General features: G+C 37.2%; 1 protein-coding gene across 4 annotated transcripts in view; it reads right to left on the bottom strand.

Moving 5' to 3' along the window:
• OSBPL11 (oxysterol binding protein-like 11) overlaps positions 1–19,347 on the bottom strand; it is a 63,574-nt gene that overhangs the window by 34,511 nt on the left and 9,716 nt on the right. For 3 of the 4 annotated variants that reach the window (XM_012733834.1, XM_004675141.2, XM_012733828.1), the window contains 5 exons: positions 17,512–17,580; positions 11,400–11,575; positions 10,433–10,512; positions 8,659–8,835; positions 1,837–2,038 (listed from right to left, as the gene is read on the bottom strand). In XM_012733834.1, the coding sequence (XP_012589288.1) occupies positions 1,837–2,038; positions 8,659–8,835; positions 10,433–10,512; positions 11,400–11,575; positions 17,512–17,580 (704 nt within the window). The remainder of the gene's footprint in view (positions 1–1,836; positions 2,039–8,658; positions 8,836–10,432; positions 10,513–11,399; positions 11,576–17,511; positions 17,581–19,347) is intronic. The other variant, XM_012733838.1, reaches the window with a different exon arrangement.

Here is a 19,347-nt window from a genome sequence, read left to right as displayed (position 1 = left end):
CTGCTCCCCACTCTGTCTCTGGTGAATCCTCTCACCCTCCGCATCTCTGGCCTGTACCCCAGTTCTGTATGAATAAATAAATCTTAAAAAAAAAAATTGGGCAGAAGAATGAGACATGTCTCAAAAAAAGATATGCAGATGGTTACTAGGTACATGAAAAAAATGTCTAGCATCGCATATCATCACAAAATGCAAATAAAAGGCCACAATAAGATACCTCAATCCATATTTAAAAAGAAAAAAATCTCCCCCACAAACCAAAAACAAAAGCTTGTGAGGATATGGAGAAAAAGCAACCCTCTGTTGGTAGGAATGCAAACTGGTCCAACCTCTATGGAAAACAGTATAGAGGCTCCTCAAAATATTAAAAATAGATATGCCACATGATCCAGAGATTCCACTCCTAGTTACTGGCCTGAACAACGTAAAAATACTAATTGAAAGTTATATTCACACTCCTTTGTTCATTGTAATACTATTTATAACAGCCAGGTTATAAACACAACCTAAATGTCGAACCATAGGATGCTATTAGGGAAATGTGGAATATATACACAATAGATGAACTCTTGGCAACTGCAACAACATGAATGGAATAATCTTATGCTAAGTCAAACAAGTCAGAAAATGAAAGATAATGGGTAATTTAACTCATATGTGGAATATAGAAAAATAAAAGAATTGAGATAACTAAATGAAATAAAAATAAAAGAATTGAGATAACTAAATGAAATAAATCCTAGAAATAGGACTACAGAAATATGACTACTAGAGGCAAAAGGAGAATGATGGGTGAGGGCCAAGAGGGGAGAGGGCCCCATGGTCTATGGTAAAAAGAACTATGAGTGGCTTGGCTGTATGACCTTATACCTCTGAGGAGGTATAAACATGTACCCTAAAATTATATATAGTTCTGTAAACCAATGTCACCTCAAGGTATTTTAAAAAGTATGTTAGGATGAAATACTGAATTCACACAAAAAGATAGGATTCATACTATATCCTTCTCAAGATCTGATCATGCCAAACTTTTTCCTGAGCAGAGACTCAAAAGCTTTCCAAATTAACCTTTTTTCACAAGCAAGGAGAGTGAGCTAGATAAAACAATGAGCTTTTGTGAAATATTAAGTTACTATTATTAATACATTGTGATGGGGATAGGGAAAATTAGGGAGAAAATATTAAAAGCTACAAACTTATTAAGACATGAATAGTTCTACAGGTCTAATACTGGTAAATGAAGTCAACAACACTGGTTATATAATTCAAAGTTGCTAAGGGGCTAGATCCTACATGCTTTCACCACAAAAAAGAAATGACAATCATGTGACATGATTGAGGTGTAAGCTAAAACTTTGGAGGTTACTACATTATAATATGTAAATGTGTTACATCAAATGTTATATACGTCACAAGTGTGATAGTAAAAACCAAGAGACTCATAGATTTTGTTATTTTTTTATTTTTAATTAGGATTTTCTGGAGGGCCCTCTCTGGTGGCACAACGGGTTAAAGCTCAGCACTATAAAGTTATCTGCAGCCACTGAAGCATGAGTTTGATGCCTAGCCAGGGAGGTGACCCATGGCGTGGCAGACCTCTCCTGACCTGCCTGCTGTTCCCCTCAGCAGTGTATTTTAGTCCATCTGCCTATTCTGCTCCCTACTCTGTTTCTGGTAAATGCTTTCACCTCCCCTGTGCCTCTGGCCTGTACAATTCTTGTGTGCACAAATAAAAAAAAGATTTTCTGGATTTTCTGAAGTTAGAATTACACTGAATACAGTTCTTCCCATATTTTGACACCTTAATGTTAAGTCCTACGTTAATCTCTCTCTTACCTGAAGGTAATGAGCCCTTCTGATGTGATGCATGCTGCAACTGGAGGATATGAAAACAGTCATTTAAGCAGTTCATAGTCGCCATGGAAGTAGCTTTGAGCATTAAGAGATCCTGGTCCAAAGAACTAAGGTGACCAGAAGCAGGAAGGCATTCAATTCGTTTAATTAAGTCTCTCTGTTGTCCTTCAGCATGAGACATCATCTAAGAAAAAACAACAGTTCCATTATGTTCCACATGATTTCTGTATAACATGTATACACATGCAGTAGTCATTTTAATTACCATATTCAATTTCTGAGCCATTTTTAGGATACTTTGGATTTAGAAATCTATTTTAAAGCTAGTTTGTTACTCTCAATAAACAACTATTTAAATAGTGCTTAGCAACTGAAGCAAAGGCTGGTGACTTTCGGCACTTTTTAATTTGAAAGCAACAAAGCTCATGAGGCTCACCGTCTTTATTAATAGTCATTAGAAAAAACATTCCAGATCATCAACAACAGCAGCATTAAATTTTTATTCCAAAGTCATATTAATTCCCTGTTTAGGATCTCAATCACTTTTTCCTCAGAACCTGTGGTTAGGTTCAATTTGAACTTGTAATGAGAACATGATGGTCTACCTCCTCCTTTTCTCCTAGTCTTTTTCTAGTCCCATTTGGCTGATTTCACAGCAAGTGTTGGATATAAGCCTTCCAAGATAAAAGAATTTAATACATATAGGATTATAACTCCGATCCACTTTTCCTAATAGTAAATGCAGTAACAAAGGATGAGCAACCCAACTTTTTTTTTTTTTACAACAGTTTATTTTTACATCATTTTGTACATTTTTTTCCCCATCTCAATTGTAATCCCCACGGGTTTTCCATCACCAAGTCACCCATGTGCCATCACCATAATCCCGTGCACTTCCCTCCCCACCCCCACCCCCCGTTTTTAATCCCATTCCCCACTCCACCTCTGCAAAATGTCTCTGGTCTATGGTTGTTCATTATTTTTATTATTTTCTCGCCTGGTCCATTATACTCCTGCTATGAGTGAAACCATCCGGTATTTTTCTTTCTCTTTCTGGCTTATCTCACTAAGTATGATCTTTTCCAGCTCCATCCAAGTTGCTGCAAAAGACATGTGTTTCTCTTTTTTGGTTGCTGAGTAATATTCCATTGTATATATGTACCACATCTTTTAATCCAATCGTCTACTTTTGGGCATTTGGGCTGCTTCCATGTTTTTCCAATTATAAATAAAGCAGCAATAAACATGGGGGTACAGGTATCTTTTTCAATCAGTGTTTTTGTGTCTTTTGGGTAGATACCTAGGAGTGGGACTGCTGGGTCATAGGGAAGCTCCATGTTTAGCAGTTTGAGGAACCTCCAAACAGTTTTCCATAGTGCAACCCAACTTTTTAAAAGATATATATTTATTTATTCATTCAAGAACTGGGTATAGGCCAGCAGTGCGGGGGATGAGAGGATTCACCAGAGACACAGTTGAGAGCAGAACAGGCATATACCTACTGAAATACACTGCTAAGGGGAGCAGCAAGTGAGACAAGTGAGGTCTGCTGCACCATGTGGGTTACTCCCTGGCCTGGGATCGAACTCATGCCACAGTGGCTAGCAACAGCTTGATAGCTCTGAAACTTTAACCCATGCCCCACCAGGGAGGCCCTGGCAACTCAATTTTTAAAAATTAAAACATAATTTATTTTATGCTTAGTTACTTTGAACTGTGATAATAGAGTCTCAAACTGCCCATCCTTGAATACTATATTCACTCACATAGAAATTTCATAGACCAGATGTGGGTTCCTATGAGCTGGCTACAAGCTGGCTACTTAGGGGCAACTTTGACTATTTACTATCTGTAAATCACAGCAGAGTATGCCTTGACTACCTACAGAGAATAGCCCATATCATGAGTTAGGCCCAGGGGCACCTAAGCAGCTGCTGACCTGATTACTGGACTGTCTCATGGTGATCATAGGGTAACTCTACCTGTGATAACATCAGTACATATACTTTGCTGATGCAAATGTTAAAGTTTTTAAGATTAATTTATGCATACAAGAACTGGGGTACAGGCCAGAGGTGTGGGGGGTGAGAGACAGTGGAGAACAGAACAGGCAGACTGTTCTGAAATACACTCCTGAAAGGAGCAGTGGGAGAGACAAAGGAGGTCTGCTGTGCCATGTGGGTCAGCTCCCTGGCCATGGATGGAACTCAAGCTGCAGTGGCTGCAGATAGCATCACAGTGCTGAGACTTAACTCTTTGCACCACAAATGTTGCTTGATCTCCAGTCACAATGTCCCCTTCTCTATTCCTCATAAAACTTCAGCCCACTTGCCTCCTGGACCTTATTCCTCACACCATTACCATATGATCAGCTTTCACTAGCCTGTATGCTTTCAATACATAGCACAAGAACTGCTCAAGTAGCAAATATTCTCTACAACTGTTGTGCCCCTCATCTCTACAAAAGTGGTAACAAAGTTCCTGTGGCAACAAAGTTCCTGTGGCAACAGAGAGACTCGGCTTTTAGAAGCTGTTCCAGTTGACTTCAAATACAGTTCACCAGAAGCTTATGAAAGAACAAGCAAAGTAATTCTACCAGGGCCTCCTTATTGGCACAAGGGGTTAAGTCTCAGCACTATGAAGCTATTGGCAGTCATGGCAGCATGAGTTTAATCCCTGGCCAGGGAGCTGACCCACATGGTGCAACAAATTTGTCCTGTCTTATTGGTTGTTCCCCTCAGTAGTCTATTTCAGTAGATTTACCTGTTGTGCTCCCTCTACTGTCTCTGGTGAATCCTCTCACCCCAACCCACACCTCTGGTCTACACCCTATTTCCTAAATACATAAGCAAAATAAATCTGTTTAAAAATTACTCTACAAAGCAAATCAAGTTATGTGGTATATAAATTCTCTCTTGAAAACAAATGGCAGAAAAGCCACAAATATTCAGCCTTACCAGAAAAAAAGCTGTAAATAAAAATTGTGGGTTTTGGGCCCTCCCTGGTGGCACAATGGCACTATGAAGCTGGCCAGAGAGAGAGAAAAGTTGACATTTGTGAAACCATTTTTGAAATGAAGCCAAGGAACCATTACAGAGGAACTGCACCTGACTCTTTTGCTCCCCACTCTCTCTGGTGATTCCTCTCACTCCTCGCACCTTTGGTTTATACCCCAGTTCTGTATGCATAAATACAAAAATCCTTTTAAAAAAAATTAAACTTTGTGATAGATATGTATGTATAGGAAAAAACATTACATGTTGGGTTTGGTACTATCCACTGTTTGAAGCATCCTCTCAAACAGTGGAGCCTTGGAATGAATCCCTCTGAAGACAAAGGTGGGGGGCGGGAGGGTTACTGTACAATACCAGAATGAAACATGCACTGAATAATGTAGTACTTTGACAGAATTAATAACAAATAGTAAATACTTGTTTAAAAAGGGAAAACAGGCAAAAGTGGCCTCAAATTGTGCTACAAGTCACATCATCAAATCAAGACTTAATACCTATCTGCAAATGGAACCCCTCCCAGAATGTAATCTTAGAAAGTCAGTCTGACTTTCTCAGGTCAACATTAGCAAGATAATCTGGTAAGAGACCTCTCCAATTCCTCAAGTGACCTTTAATGAAACAATCCATGCTCTTCCTTATTTTGTTTTGCCCCCTCCTGTTTACAAGTGTTCCAAGACAATTGGAGCTTCTTTCTCTTTGCTAGACAGGATACTACCTAATGTTTAAAAAAGCTAATGTCAATTTTCAAATTTCCCCTGATGAAATTAATTTTGGTTTTAGCATATTAAAATCATTTTAGTCAGGTAAAGCTTTCATTGTAAATTTATATTCAAGCACATTATACTGAATTCTGAATTATTACACTGAATTTTCTATTGCTATTTTATTCACTGTTGTTCAAAATGTCCTTTAAAACTCACTTTGGGAGCCTTCCTAGTGATGCAGAAGTCAAAGACTGCATTATCAAGCAATCACCAGCATGAGTTTGATCCCCAGCCAGGGAGGTGGCCCACAGCACACCTCTCCTATCTTGCCCTTCAGCAGTGTATTTCAGTAACTCTCTGTTCTGCTGCTCCCTAGTCTCTCTTTAGTGAATTTTCTCAGTGCCCTCCCACCCCCACCTAGGGTCTACACTCCAGTTCTTGCATGCATAAATAAATCAATTAAAAAAAAAACCTCACTCTGGATTGTATCTTTGCATTACAACCTCCTGGAGCAGAATCACTCTAGGACAACAATTTTCAACCTACGTTTTGCAGATCATTGTAGGAGCTGTTAAAAGATAGAAAGAAAAAAAAAGAAACAAAATGGAGACTTTTATGCTGAGTCTTCCATTAATACCTAATGTAGTTTCAACCTCTCCCAAAACTCTTGTCCTAAACCAGTCTATCTGAAGTGTCCTAGTCAGCATCAGTCAAGTGATATCACTTTCCCTGCAATAAGGTGGCTTCACTTGAAATAATCTTTTCTTTTGCTAGTTTAACTTCTGGCAATATCTAGACTGAATCTACAGATTCATGAATCATTAAATAAAGTCAGTCTCTACACTGAATTTTGTTTTTTAACAGACTCTTTTCCAACCAATTTTCCTTGTAAGTTTCCATGGTGGTAGCATTTGCACTAATAGTGTAAAATACTGGTAGATAACACTGCTGGCATTTTAGTGAAAAATCAAGATTGTGGCACCAACTACACCAGTAGTTTCTGTATTCTTCACCAGCATTCACTTTTAGGGGGAAAAGTGTACTTAATCACGTCTTTGAGAGCCCTCGTTGGTGGTGCAACAGATTAAAGCATAGCACTGCCAAGTTAGCCAAATTCAATCCCCTTCCAGGCATGGCAGACCTCTCCTGACCTGCCTGCTGCTCCCTTCAGCAGTGTTCTTTGTTGATCTGCCTGCTCTGCTCCTCATTCTGTCTGTCTCTAGTGAATCCTCTCATTGCCCCTTCACCTCTAGCCAGTACCACAGTTCTGTATGCATAAATAAATAAATTTTTTTAAAAAAGTACTTATGCAACTGAAGTGCACAATGAACTACCTGCTCTTTCCATAGATCCATAGATCACCATTTTGGCATGAAAGAATGTATGACATAATAAAAAATATATTTTTGGTCCCTGCCTCCCACCACCCCTTTCTGGCACACAGCTCCTTCAACTTTCTAATTCCCTAACTGATAAGAATAGGGCCATCTTTTATTATATTTGGTTTTGTTCCTGAAATAGCTTCAAAGCATAAAGGTGAACTGTGTGTGTTTGCTATTCCTAACAAACTCCTTTCAACAACTCTAAAATTTATGTTAATGCACTGATTTTTGGGAAGTGTCTGTGTAGGAGCCAGGTGCCAAGGAAACCAACTAAGTGGTTCTAGGGCTAGAATACTTACCCTCCTCTTACAATCACTTTAGAAAGAAGAGGGGTTGCTGTGTTAAGCCAATGGGCAACAGTTTAGTTAACCATGGCTGTGTGATGAAGTCTTCATATCCATATTCCACCAAAATAAGTAAGACAAAAACAAGAAGGTATTTAGAGAACTTAGAGTGGAAGTAATGGGAGGTGGCAAAGAGGGATCAACCAAAGAGTTAGGCAAGGGAGCTGAGGTTCCTCCATATCTTGCCACTTACATGTCTTCCATCTGGTTGTTCCTGAATTATGTTCTTTAATAAAATCTGGTAATATATACAATAAGAAAATTGTTTTCCTGAATTTGGTATTCCATTTCGTTGACTAGAAAGTGAACCAAAAGCTAATCTGTTTATTTTAAGCATGTTACATCACCCCTCTAAATCTCAATTTCTTTATTTATAAACATAACCCAAAATATCTTGATAGAGGTGACATTTTCCCCAATCTCCTCCCTTGAACTATTTGGATGTGATCAATATGCATTTTTACAATCCACTATAAAGATATCTGTAAGACCTAGCAAGTTTAGCATAACAAATGACACCTGGAACATGTATATCCTAACAAAAGCATCCTTTGTTAATTAGAATTACTTAGTATTCAATTTTAAAAAGAAAGAGAGAAGCCCTCCCTGATGACATAATGGGTTAAAGCACAGCACTGTGAACCTGTCCACAGTCACTACAGAATGAGTTCGATCCCCAACATAGAAGCTGACCCATATGGTGAGGCAGATCTCTCCTGACCCACCCACTGCTCCCCTCAGCAGTGTGTATTTCAGTCAATCTGCCTTTCTGCTCCCCACTCTGTCTCTGGTGAATCCTCTCACGCCACCCGCACCCCACCCCCGGCCTGTACCTCAATTCTTATATGCATAAATAAGCAAATCTTTAAAAAATAATAAAGAAATGGTGAGAAAAGAAATTATCAAGGATTTAAGTAATTATGTGTACATATGAAATTTATATATGCACCTATGCATGCACACACTTTTTTTTTTAAAGAGGCATTTGTTTGGCCATATAATCCACTAGGCTTAAAAACCTGAGAATTGTAATTTTACATCAAAGGAATCTATTTTATCGCTTCTTGGTCTTTTGGCTAAGATCAGGCATAGTATCAAAGGAATCTATTTTTACTTGAGAAGTAAAAGATAAAGCTTTTGAAAAATGATAATGTACCAAGTACATTGCTGACAGATCTGAAGAAATTTAGGACAAAATATACAGTCAGGGAATCTTTATAATTTAAAAATTATCTCAGCACACTAAATGGGAAGCAGTGAGGATACCACAAGGCACAAATAGGACCTAACCATTTTTGGTGACAAACTAAGCCAGTAACATCATTTTATGCATTTTAACTTGACTTTAATGTATACTTACTTCTCTGACTTCCACCAGGTGGTCTGGAGGCAAGTGAGCTCTCTTGTTCACTGACTGTAGTTTGGAATGTCCAACATTAAAAAAAGAAATGGCATTTTGACTCGGTCTCCTCTGGGATATAGGAGAATTACCACTAGATGCAAGTGAGAAACTCCGTGACTTCAGTGGAGGATTATTCTATTAGACAAAGAAAATGATTCCTTTCTTTAAAATTTAGGTTTTCTAGTCCTCAATTTATCATACAATTGAAGTTTATACATTAAGCTTTAAAAATTAAATTAACCTCAGAGTTGGCCCTCCCTGGTGGCGCAGCGGGTTAAAGCACAGCACTAAGAAGCTTAAGCCACTTCCTCATGAGTTCGATCGATCCCTGCCTGCCCCGGAGGAGATCCACATGGCGTGGCAGACTTCTCCTGACCCGCCCACTGCTCACTGCTCCGCTCAGCAGTGTACTTCGTTGATCTGCCTGTTCTGCTCCCCACTCTGTCCCTGGTGAATCCTCTCACCCTCCACATCTCTGGCCTGTACCCCAGTTCTGTATGAATAAATAAATAAATAAATCTTTCAAAAAAAAAATTAAATTAACCTCAGAGTTGACTGTAAGACTGATTCTGAAGTTGACAAAATTTAAGATATTCATAACTGAAGTAACTCATACATTCCATAGTAAAAGACAGTTTATTTAGAAATTAATTCTAGGCTTATGTGCAATAGTCTTATGCTGTCAAGAGTATTTTCATATTTTACAAATAAAAAAATAGAAATTTCTTTCTGTTAACATCCTTCATTATGTTTCCACAGTACAGGATATTCCCCCTCAGGTGCGATCACCATAGCTTCCACACCACAGTGCCCAGTCCTCCAACACAATCCACCACACTCTCCTCCCCATAGTTCTCTACTCTGCTCATAGCTCCCCTTTTCTCCCTCCCATCCTGAGTATCTCAGATCTACTACAGTCTGCTTTTAAGGGTCAGTCTCACAGTTAGTCTTTGTAATTTCAGAATTCAAAACACCATGATTTAAACAAAAAACTCTACTCAGCAATATTGCACATAACACATGCTCTAATGTAACATGCAAGTATCAAAGAATAAATTATTAGTTTCTGATCACTGCCAGTGACTAGCATCTTGCAAAATGAGTAAAGCTTTTGTCAATTTTGTGAAGACTAGGTTGTAGGTGGTTAAGTCACAACTTTTCAAAATTTACTCTGGGAATAAATCTAGAAATAATTTATAAAAAAAAATAAGGTAAGGCCATCACCTAGGTATGGAATCCTTTAATTGTGTTCCCATGTGTTAATTTTGAGATGTCTTTTAGATTTCAATTATGGAAACTTTCCATTTTACCCAAAATAATAAAGTACTCCAAAACTATCCAAAGAAGACATACAACTGACCAACATACACTTGAAAACATTCAACATCCTGGTTGAACTCTGAAAATTATTCTAAGAAGTCAGACATTAAAATCACATTAACTGACCCCATTTATATGACATGTCCAGAATAGATAAATCTCTAGAAATAGAAAATTGATTAGTATTTGCTAGAGACTTGGGAAAGATAGAATAGGAATGACTGCTAATGGAGGTGGGTTTTGGGAGTTATGGTGAAAATGTTGGGCAATTACATAGTACAATGGCTGTGCAATGTTATGAATATACTAAAAGCCACAGGACTGTACAGTTTAACTTTTATGGCATGGAATTAAGAATGTGAAAATTCTTTCCTCACTTTTGTGCATTAATATCATCTATGAATCCACATACCTTTCCAATAGCTTCAGTGTGATGTTGCGTACAGATCTGAAGTCTACTAACCCAATGTTGTCGCTCTTTAGCATCTGTGGCTGATAAAAAGAATCTCAAAGTTATTCAATTTTTATATGTATTTTTGAATACAACTGTCTATAGCATGAGAACACAAAACTGATAAACAGGGGTTACTTTCACTCTTCATAGAGCAAATGTCCCTGGCTGGAGGGAGGTAGGAAAGAGGCCAAAGCAATAACCTTATTAGGTAATACAGTAGCTGGCTATAGATATTTCATAAGAAGGATAAGTTACATCCAGCTAGGTAAGGATATGATTCTTGACATGTCTTAAATTCCTCATGAACGTATACTCTTATTTAAAGAAATAACATGTATTAAGCATGTGATATATATATAATACTTTAACATCTCTAGTAGCATACTTAGTATTACCATGTACTTTGTCATGAATTACATTAAAAACCCCAAATTTCTTCACAAATTAAACTGACCTAAATAAAAATCAGACTTTAATTTCAATGAATATGAACATTTTAATTAACCCCAATTATTTAAATTAGCCACTGAAATACACAAAAAAAGGTATGGAGACCAAATTAGGCAAAGTAGCAATATAGAAACCCATGTCAGACATCAACAATATCATTTAAAAGAAGTCTGTTTTTAAATTTCTCAGTAGTCATGGTTTCATGTACACAAATCAAACAGACCAAAGGGACCAATCACACAGACTTGTTCACTGTACCACTTAAAAGAAGTTGTTTTTTATATACATATATACATATATAAAAGAGAGACAATGGACACAAAACCAAAAAAACGTTGTTTTTTAAAATAAATTTCATGAATGTTTAAAACAAAACCAAAATGTACTGCAACATCTATTTCCTAAACCCAAATAAAAGTAGAAAAGTACACCAACTTCTCAAGAAAATCACACAATTCTCATATCTCAATCATACCTCTGAGTTTATACTGTTCCCCACTGGCAGCATTTACAGTGAAGGTATGAGAGTCCTCATCACTGGGTGATATTACAGCTCCTGCAAGCTGCAAAGTACCTCTGGGTTTCTGATTTCTAGACTGTTCATTCACAAAGTATTCCAATAGCCCAGCTTCATTGTTTAAAACAAAAAACCTGTGGTGATTTAAAAAAAAATAATATTTAAAAATTTCCTCATGTCAACTAAATTTTGTTACTATCTGGAATTTTTGTTATTAAAAAGTTAGATTTGAAACATTTCAAGAAGTACTTTCTTAGTAAAGGTAACTGTAAACTGAATAGGATTCATTAATACTTCTAAAATCTTCAGCTAAGGAAGAGGCATCTCATAGGAAAGAAGCATGCTGGCTGGATAATGTCAAAAGGAGACATAATATCCATTCAAAATTATTTTTCTTCAGAACACACTCAGACAAGGTAAATTGTCCAACGAAAAACAGTAGTGAGAATTTTTACTTAACATTCACTGGCAACAAATCAAGATATGAATTATGATGCTAACTAATTGCTAGGTAATGAGGATCTTCTTTTAAGATTTAATCATTGAAATATGCAATGAGAATAATGTCAGAGTAGAAAGATTTTTGTGACCATACCATTAAATAGGTCACAACGAAAGATTACTTATCCTGTTTAAAAATGAAAAGGCTGCAACTGGAGATGCGGAAGCATAAGGAACTTGAAACTAAATGATGAAATACTGATACACAATGGAAAAGAATTTGATGTTCTGATTTGGTTCTAGATTAGCTACTTGAGGAAATAAATTAATTTAGATTCCAATTTAAGTAAGGCAAGAATTCTTTAAAAAAGTCTTTAAAGTTTCCATATAAAAAGTAGGCCACTGTAAGGGTTTGAAATTGTTTAGAATTCTATAAGTTAGTGTTATGTAATAGAATCAATGCGATAATTTGATCTAGTTCAAGTTTCTAGAAGATACTGTCTTAAGCAACATGGCAAGCATATCAGCCACATCAAACTGGGAGAGAGTGGAATCGGGAATGGAATGAAATTGGTATACAAAAAGAACTAATGAGAAGGAAGCCAAAGAAATTGAAAGTAATTATCTGAGAAAAGAGATGGAAAAGCAAGAGTCTATTGTTTTTGTGACTGGTCTGTTTGTGACTGGTCTGACTTCTAAAATTATGTTCATATGTTGATTAAAAAATACACAGTAATTTTTAATAGCCCAAGGTTTATAACTTTCATTTCACTGTTATTAGAAGAGTTAAATACATTTCTCATGTTTATTGATAATGCCGTTCTACCTTAGTGAATTTCCCATCACATCAGGTTTACTTTCTCAAGATTTAAAGGGATTATTTGAATAAACACAAGACAGTCTCTGGCATCATCTTAAACTTCTAAAACATATGACTTATCCTTAGTAAAATGCACATATGACTTACTATGATTTGAACGTGACCCCACAAAATTCTTATGCTGAAACCCTAACTCCTGGCACAGCAGACTTCTCATGTCTCAGCTGCTACTTCTTTGTTTTTTAAGATTTATTTATTTATGATACAAGAACTGGGGTACTGGGAAGAGGTGCAGGGGGGTGAGAAAATTCACTGGACAGTGCGGAGCAGAACAGGAAAAAGTACTGAAATACATTCCTGAAGGGAGCAGCAGGTGAGACAGGGGAGATCTGCTTCATCTTGTGGGTCAGCACCCTGGCCAGGAACCAAACTTGTGCTATAGTTGCTATGGATAACTTCATCCCCTTGGATGTGCTTAACCCTTTGGGCCACCAGGGAGGCCACCTGCTGCTGCATTTAGCAGTATATTTCAATAAATACAACTTTTCTGTTTTCCATGCTGTCTCTGGTGAATTCTTTTAACCTCTGCACCTCTGGCTTATATCCCCCATAACATTTAGTGGTATGTACAGGGATAGGAAATGGATAATTGGGTATGAAGACTCCTTATTCTCTTTTCTTTTGTTGTCTGGTGGACTGTGAGGAACCTTTGAAAAACTGAAGGTATCTAATTGGGGTACACCCCAACCATACTAAAAAAGTTACAGGTGTTCTCAAAGACTGCCATGGCCCAAGTTGGTGGGAAACTGCCATGTCTTCTTTGAAAACCCCCAGTAAGCTGTTTGGTTCACAGATGGCATCTGAAGGGGTCAGACTTGGGTACTCTCAGGTATCCCTGGAATGTTTCTGTGAGTTGGGCAGTCTGCCACAGCCATGATAGTGGAAAGTTTCACTTTCCTCTTCCTCAAAAAAAAAAGGGGGGGGAAGGGGTAGAATTCTAACTCCTAAGGTATTGAGATAGGAAGTAGGAGTGTAGAGGGGGCCTATGGCAGAGGACTGTGAGTGTCTCTGTGGTGAGTACAGTGTGATAACATACATGTGAAGAAACGTGAACCTGTATCTCTCAATCATATATATAATGTTGTACACCAAAGTTGCTGGAAAAAAAGAGAGAGATGGAAAATGTTTGGGTCATGACCCAAACCCTTATAAATGAGATCCAAAACTTCCCTTTCCCCTTTTTATGCTATGAAGAGTACTATGAGAAATCTGCAGTCAAAAAGACCATCCTATGATGGCAATCTCATCATAGACTTCCAAACTCCAGAACTGTGCGAAATAATTTTCTGTTGTGGATAAGCTATATAATATGGTATTTTGTTAGAGAAGCCCAAACAGACTAAGACATGAACCTAGTTATAAAAAACATTCATCAAGTAAACAGTCTGTTAGCAAGAGAGCAAACTCTTGAGTATACCAAAATAACACTGAGTTGTACACTTCAAATGGGCAAAGTGTATGGTATGTGCATTCTATTACAATGAAGCTGTGAACAAAAAAATAAACTGAAGGATGAATGAACACACACAAAAAGGAAGAAGACAATGAAATCTTTTCCCATAGTTCTATAATAAGTACAATTCACCTTGTATGGGAAAAGGAAAATGAAGTAGTCAAAGAAAATTTAACGTTTGAAATCTCATGTTAGCTATGAATAAGTACATTATCCCAAAAGCATTACCACAAATCATTCACATATACATAAAATAAAGCTGACAAAAGTCTACTAAAATGATATAAATTAGTCAGGAAATGATAATTTTACAAGACATGTAGATTAAGGATAGAGAGACAATCCATATAGTGAAGAAAGCTGTTGCCCAAAGGGTATTAGACTCTGGTTCAAGGTATTTTTAACAAGCTGGCCTAAGCAATAAACTAAAGACATGTAGAAACAAAGCTGTGTGTGGCAAGGGAACAGGATTTAGCATAAATCTCTATATGCAGGAAGTTCACCTAAGTTGTTAAAAGAGTAACTGTTTTCTTTTTGCAATTTTAAAATAACACGACTGCCAGTTTGGGGAAATGACTAACCTTTGTAACAGCTCAAAACTCACAGTGAAGTATTATCTAGTGCAACTTCAACCTAGAAAATATTCTGACTTGGAAGTAAATTTTATGGTGACAAAAATAAATTTTAATGAAGATTTTGGAAGGAAAGGTGACCATGTTGCTTTGTCTGACCATCCCAGGACTTCAATACTCAGCATGTACAGAACTCTTAAGTGGCATGGAAGGCAATCTCACTTTCAGAAATTAGAATTGAAGGCCCTCCCTGATGGCACAACAGTTGTTGAAGCATAGTACTAAGAAGCTATCCACAGCAATGCAGCACAAGTTTGATCCCCAGCCAGGGAGGTGACCCACATGGTGCAGCAAACCTCTCCTTGTCTTGCCCACTGCTCCCCTCTGCAGTGTACTTCATCAATCTGCTGCTCTGCTCCCAGCTCTGTCCCTGGGGAATCCTCTCACTGCCCCTATATCTCTGGCCTGTGTTCCAGCTCTGTATGCATAAATAAATCTTTTTTAAATAAATAAATCTTAAAAAAAAATAGAGCTGAAAATGGAAGGAAGTATGTTTAGCAGAAGGTCTTGGTGCTATGACTTTCTTAGAGTACTATACTCCAGAACAAGCAGTTATTCATGGAGTATTCCATGTTCGACTTCTCCCAGCTGCTCTAAAGTAGATCTGCCTCTTCCACTACCCACTCTTATCTCTGGTAAATCCCCTCATCTTAGTTAAAACAGAACTCAATTATAGGAAAATGTCTTCATCTAGCACTGGCACAATACTTTTGCTACTTAAACTTCACTGGCATCTCATAGATAAAGTTTGGCAGGCAGACCAAATTAACTGAGCCACTACACCTAGGGTCCTTTATCTGGGTTTGACCTTTTTGATCCCCCTTTTATGCATACAAGAGAAAGGGTATGGGGCAGAGGTGTTTGTGTGTCTAAGGAGTGGGTAGTGAGGGGATTCATCAGAGACAAGAGTGGGGAGTAGAACAGGCAGATCTACTGAAATACACTGCTGAGGGAGGCATGCTGCACCATGTGGGTCAGATCCCTGGCCTGGGATCAAACTCATGCTGCAGCAGCCATGGATAGCTTCATAGTGCTGAGATTTGCACTACCAGGGAAGCCCTATATTACTTATTTAGAAAAAAATAAAATAGGAGATAGGAACCCTGGAGAATTTCTCCTTCCATTTCAATAGAAATGCTTCCCTTCTCAGTTTTCAGAAGCCAGCTTTAAACTCTTATGTGACCTCCAACTTCACGTTCAAATTCTAGTATTATCACTTAAGAAGTTCAAAAACCACACCCATTAAGATGGCTACCACAAAAACATAAGCAAGCAAAAAGCAGAAAACTAACAAGTATTGCTGAGGACATGGGAGAATTCAGAACTTTTGTGTATAGAGGTAGGAATGTTAAGTTATGTAGCTGCAATGCAAAATGGTATGGACCCAAAGTTGAACACAGCATTACCAAATGATTCAGCAATTCCACTTGTGGATATATACACCAAAGAAGTGAAAGCAGGGGGCTGAACAGTTATTTGTATACTAACTCACAATAGTAGCATTATTCACAACAGTCAAAAGGTCAAAACAATCCAAATGTCCATTGACAGGTGCATGGCTAAACAAAATGTGGTAGATACATACAATAATACACTAAGCCTTAAAAAGGAAAAAAACTCTGCCACATGCTGTAACATGAATGAACCATGAAGCTATTAAGCTAAGTGAAACAAAACAGTCATAAAAGAATAGATACTGTATGATTCCATGTATACAAGGTAACTAGAACAATCAAATTCAGAGATAAAAGCAGAATAGGGATTGCCAAGAACTGGAGGAGGGAGAAATGGGTTTAGAAATGGGTTGTTTAATAGGTAAAGAATTACAGTTTGAGAAGAGGCAAAACATTCTGGAGATGTATGATGTGATGGCTATACAACAATGTAAATGTCTATAATGCCAATGAACTATAGAGTTAAAAATTATTCAAGTGGGGCCTCCCAGGAGGCGCAGAGGTTAAAGACAGTGCTACACCAAGCTATTGCCAGCCAAGGGAGAATGAGTTCGATCCCCATCCAGCCAGAGAGCTGATCCACATGGCACAGAAGAACTCTCCTGTCTCATACCCTGCTCCTCTCAGCAGTGTATTTCAGTAGATCTACCTGTTGTGCTTCCCACTCAGTTTTATATGCATAAGTAAATAAATTTTTTAAAATTATTCTTCAAGTGGTAAATTTTGATATGTATATTTTACTGCAAAAATAAGGTTTAACTACCTTGCTCCAGAACTGCCAATTCCCTAGCATATTAAGAAGACTGGCTTTGCAACTTACTGAATGTCTGTGTGACCTTGGGCTGGTTATTTAAATTCACCAAAAGTCCCAGAGGAAGTCTTGAGAATCTTGAAAAAAAAAAAACAGGCTCCCAAAAAAATCTATTTGCTACCTCCAAACCACCTTACCAACCTGGCATCTGAAAAGTTAGAGTGCCCAAGGTAGCTGAAAACATGATCCTAACTCTAATATAACAGAAACGTCTGAGGTATTTTGACAGATATCAACTCTTCCTACCTACTGAAAAGAAGCAAAAACAGACCTTTAGATCATGGTAAATTCTTTAAATGGTTTCCCAGCCATGTTTGGACTGAATAATAGAATATAAAAATTTCAGTTCCACTTTTCAGATCTCTTAGGAGTAACAGGACAAAGAAAAATTACACTTACCTGTACTGCCACCCAGTGACAAGGTTTGTATACTTCATTAAATAACCATACACATTTTCCATATGATCACTGTTTCAAAAAGATCAGAAAGAGCCAAAATCAGTGACAATTAGAAGAAATCCCAGAAAGTTAACTGCTTAGTGTTCAAAATAGGTATAGATACATACTATCTACAAATGTCTCAAACATTCTGTAGAAGTTTATAGATTAACAAATGGATTTTCTTTTCTTCCTACTCCGCCCTTTTTTCATTTATTGCATCTATGCTTTGTGACAATGGTTAAAAGAAAATCAACTATCTCCATAACAATTCCTTTTCAGTATTTTAAGGTTCTATATACCTAAGAAAAGATATGAAATTTAGGTCAACATTGATATATTTTTAGATATACAGAAATCAACATTAAAAATTCAATTCTAAAATTTTAAATTTTTACACTAAAAAAGCAAAGGAAATTAAACATTTATTTCCTTTACTACCCCTGAATCACAAATCTTATTTGGTAAAATTATAGCTAACCAATATCCAGAAAATTATGTGTCAGTTAACAGGCTATCTTCAAAACATGGACATCAAAGGCAAAAGCAGGGAAGAGCTGACATAACCAATAGACAAACTGAAAAAAAAAAAAAAAAACCTGTAAATAAAGCTTTATAATAAATGAAGATCTGAAAACAAAGAGACTCTCAAAATGACTAAGGTTCTACTAGCTATTACCAGAGTGCAAGTAGGGGGGTGCCTCAGGGCAAACTCAGTTTGGTCCTTTCTAGTCTCACTCTTTCAGAGGTTGAAGATAAAGATCAAATCTGAAAATGAAGAATTCCTGTATTTTTCTGTATTTTTCTTCCATTCCAAGGCTACCCAACACTGCTCACTAACATTAAGTCAAGTCCCACAGGTTTCATAGGACACTAATCTCAAGAAGACAAAAGTTGTCAACTTCTAAAATACCAACCCAAAGTTCTGATAATCATGCATCTACTGTCATAAAACTGACAGCGCCAGGTGAATTCTCATTTCAATAATTTCTCTAGCTCACAGTCTACAAGAAAAGATTCTTCTTTAGAAACCCAGCCTCTTGGGTTTAGCTAAAGTTGCTCTACTCCTAGCTCTCTGGCCATAACCAAGTTATTTCAGTTTTTTTGTTTTTTTTTTTTTTAGTATGGTATGTGGAAAGCTAAAGAAATACACACTTTTCTTATATGGCTCCTACATTTCTGCAGGCTTGAGGTTTATTTATTTTATTTTAAAAACCTTTTTATTTTCTTCTATTGTTCATTTTTGTACAATATTTGATTTCTCCCCTCAGGTGTGGTTCCCATAAGTCTCCCACCACCACATCACCCATGAACCATCAACACAGTCCCTTGTGCTCTCAACCATGAGGCTTAAACAGCTTCTGAGGGCCACAGGAACCCCAATGCCCCTGGACTTCATCCCAAATAACTTTCAAAAGCTTCTTTTCAAAGGGTTTCAAAAGATTTTAGATTTTTAACATAATTTAGTTTCTGTCAACTATTCTTGTTCTCAAAACTCGGAGATGTGAAACTAATGTTTGTAAACTAAACATTACTTCAGTTGAAAAATCAATTAAAATGTATATACTTTGATCATGTTGTAGCTCTGACTACAAAGCTACATCAAATCTAATGTTATGGTTCTAGGCAAACTGAAAAATAGCTCTAGACAGAATAGTGGCTCCTCACTATAATGGCACACAGAAGAGACTAATATGTTGTATATCTAATTCCTTGCGCTTCTACAATGAAGATCCATAACCTAAATATGTTCTTACTTATTTATACCCTACATACCCACAAACTAAAATATCATAC

The sequence above is a fragment of the Condylura cristata genome, unplaced genomic scaffold (genome assembly GCF_000260355.1).
Source record: "Condylura cristata isolate star-nosed mole 26May11 unplaced genomic scaffold, ConCri1.0 scaffold00003, whole genome shotgun sequence".
In the NCBI taxonomy this organism is placed as follows: domain Eukaryota; kingdom Metazoa; phylum Chordata; class Mammalia; order Eulipotyphla; family Talpidae; genus Condylura; species Condylura cristata.
Note: the sequence above shows the minus strand (reverse complement) of the source record. Positions and strands in the feature narration are given on the sequence as shown.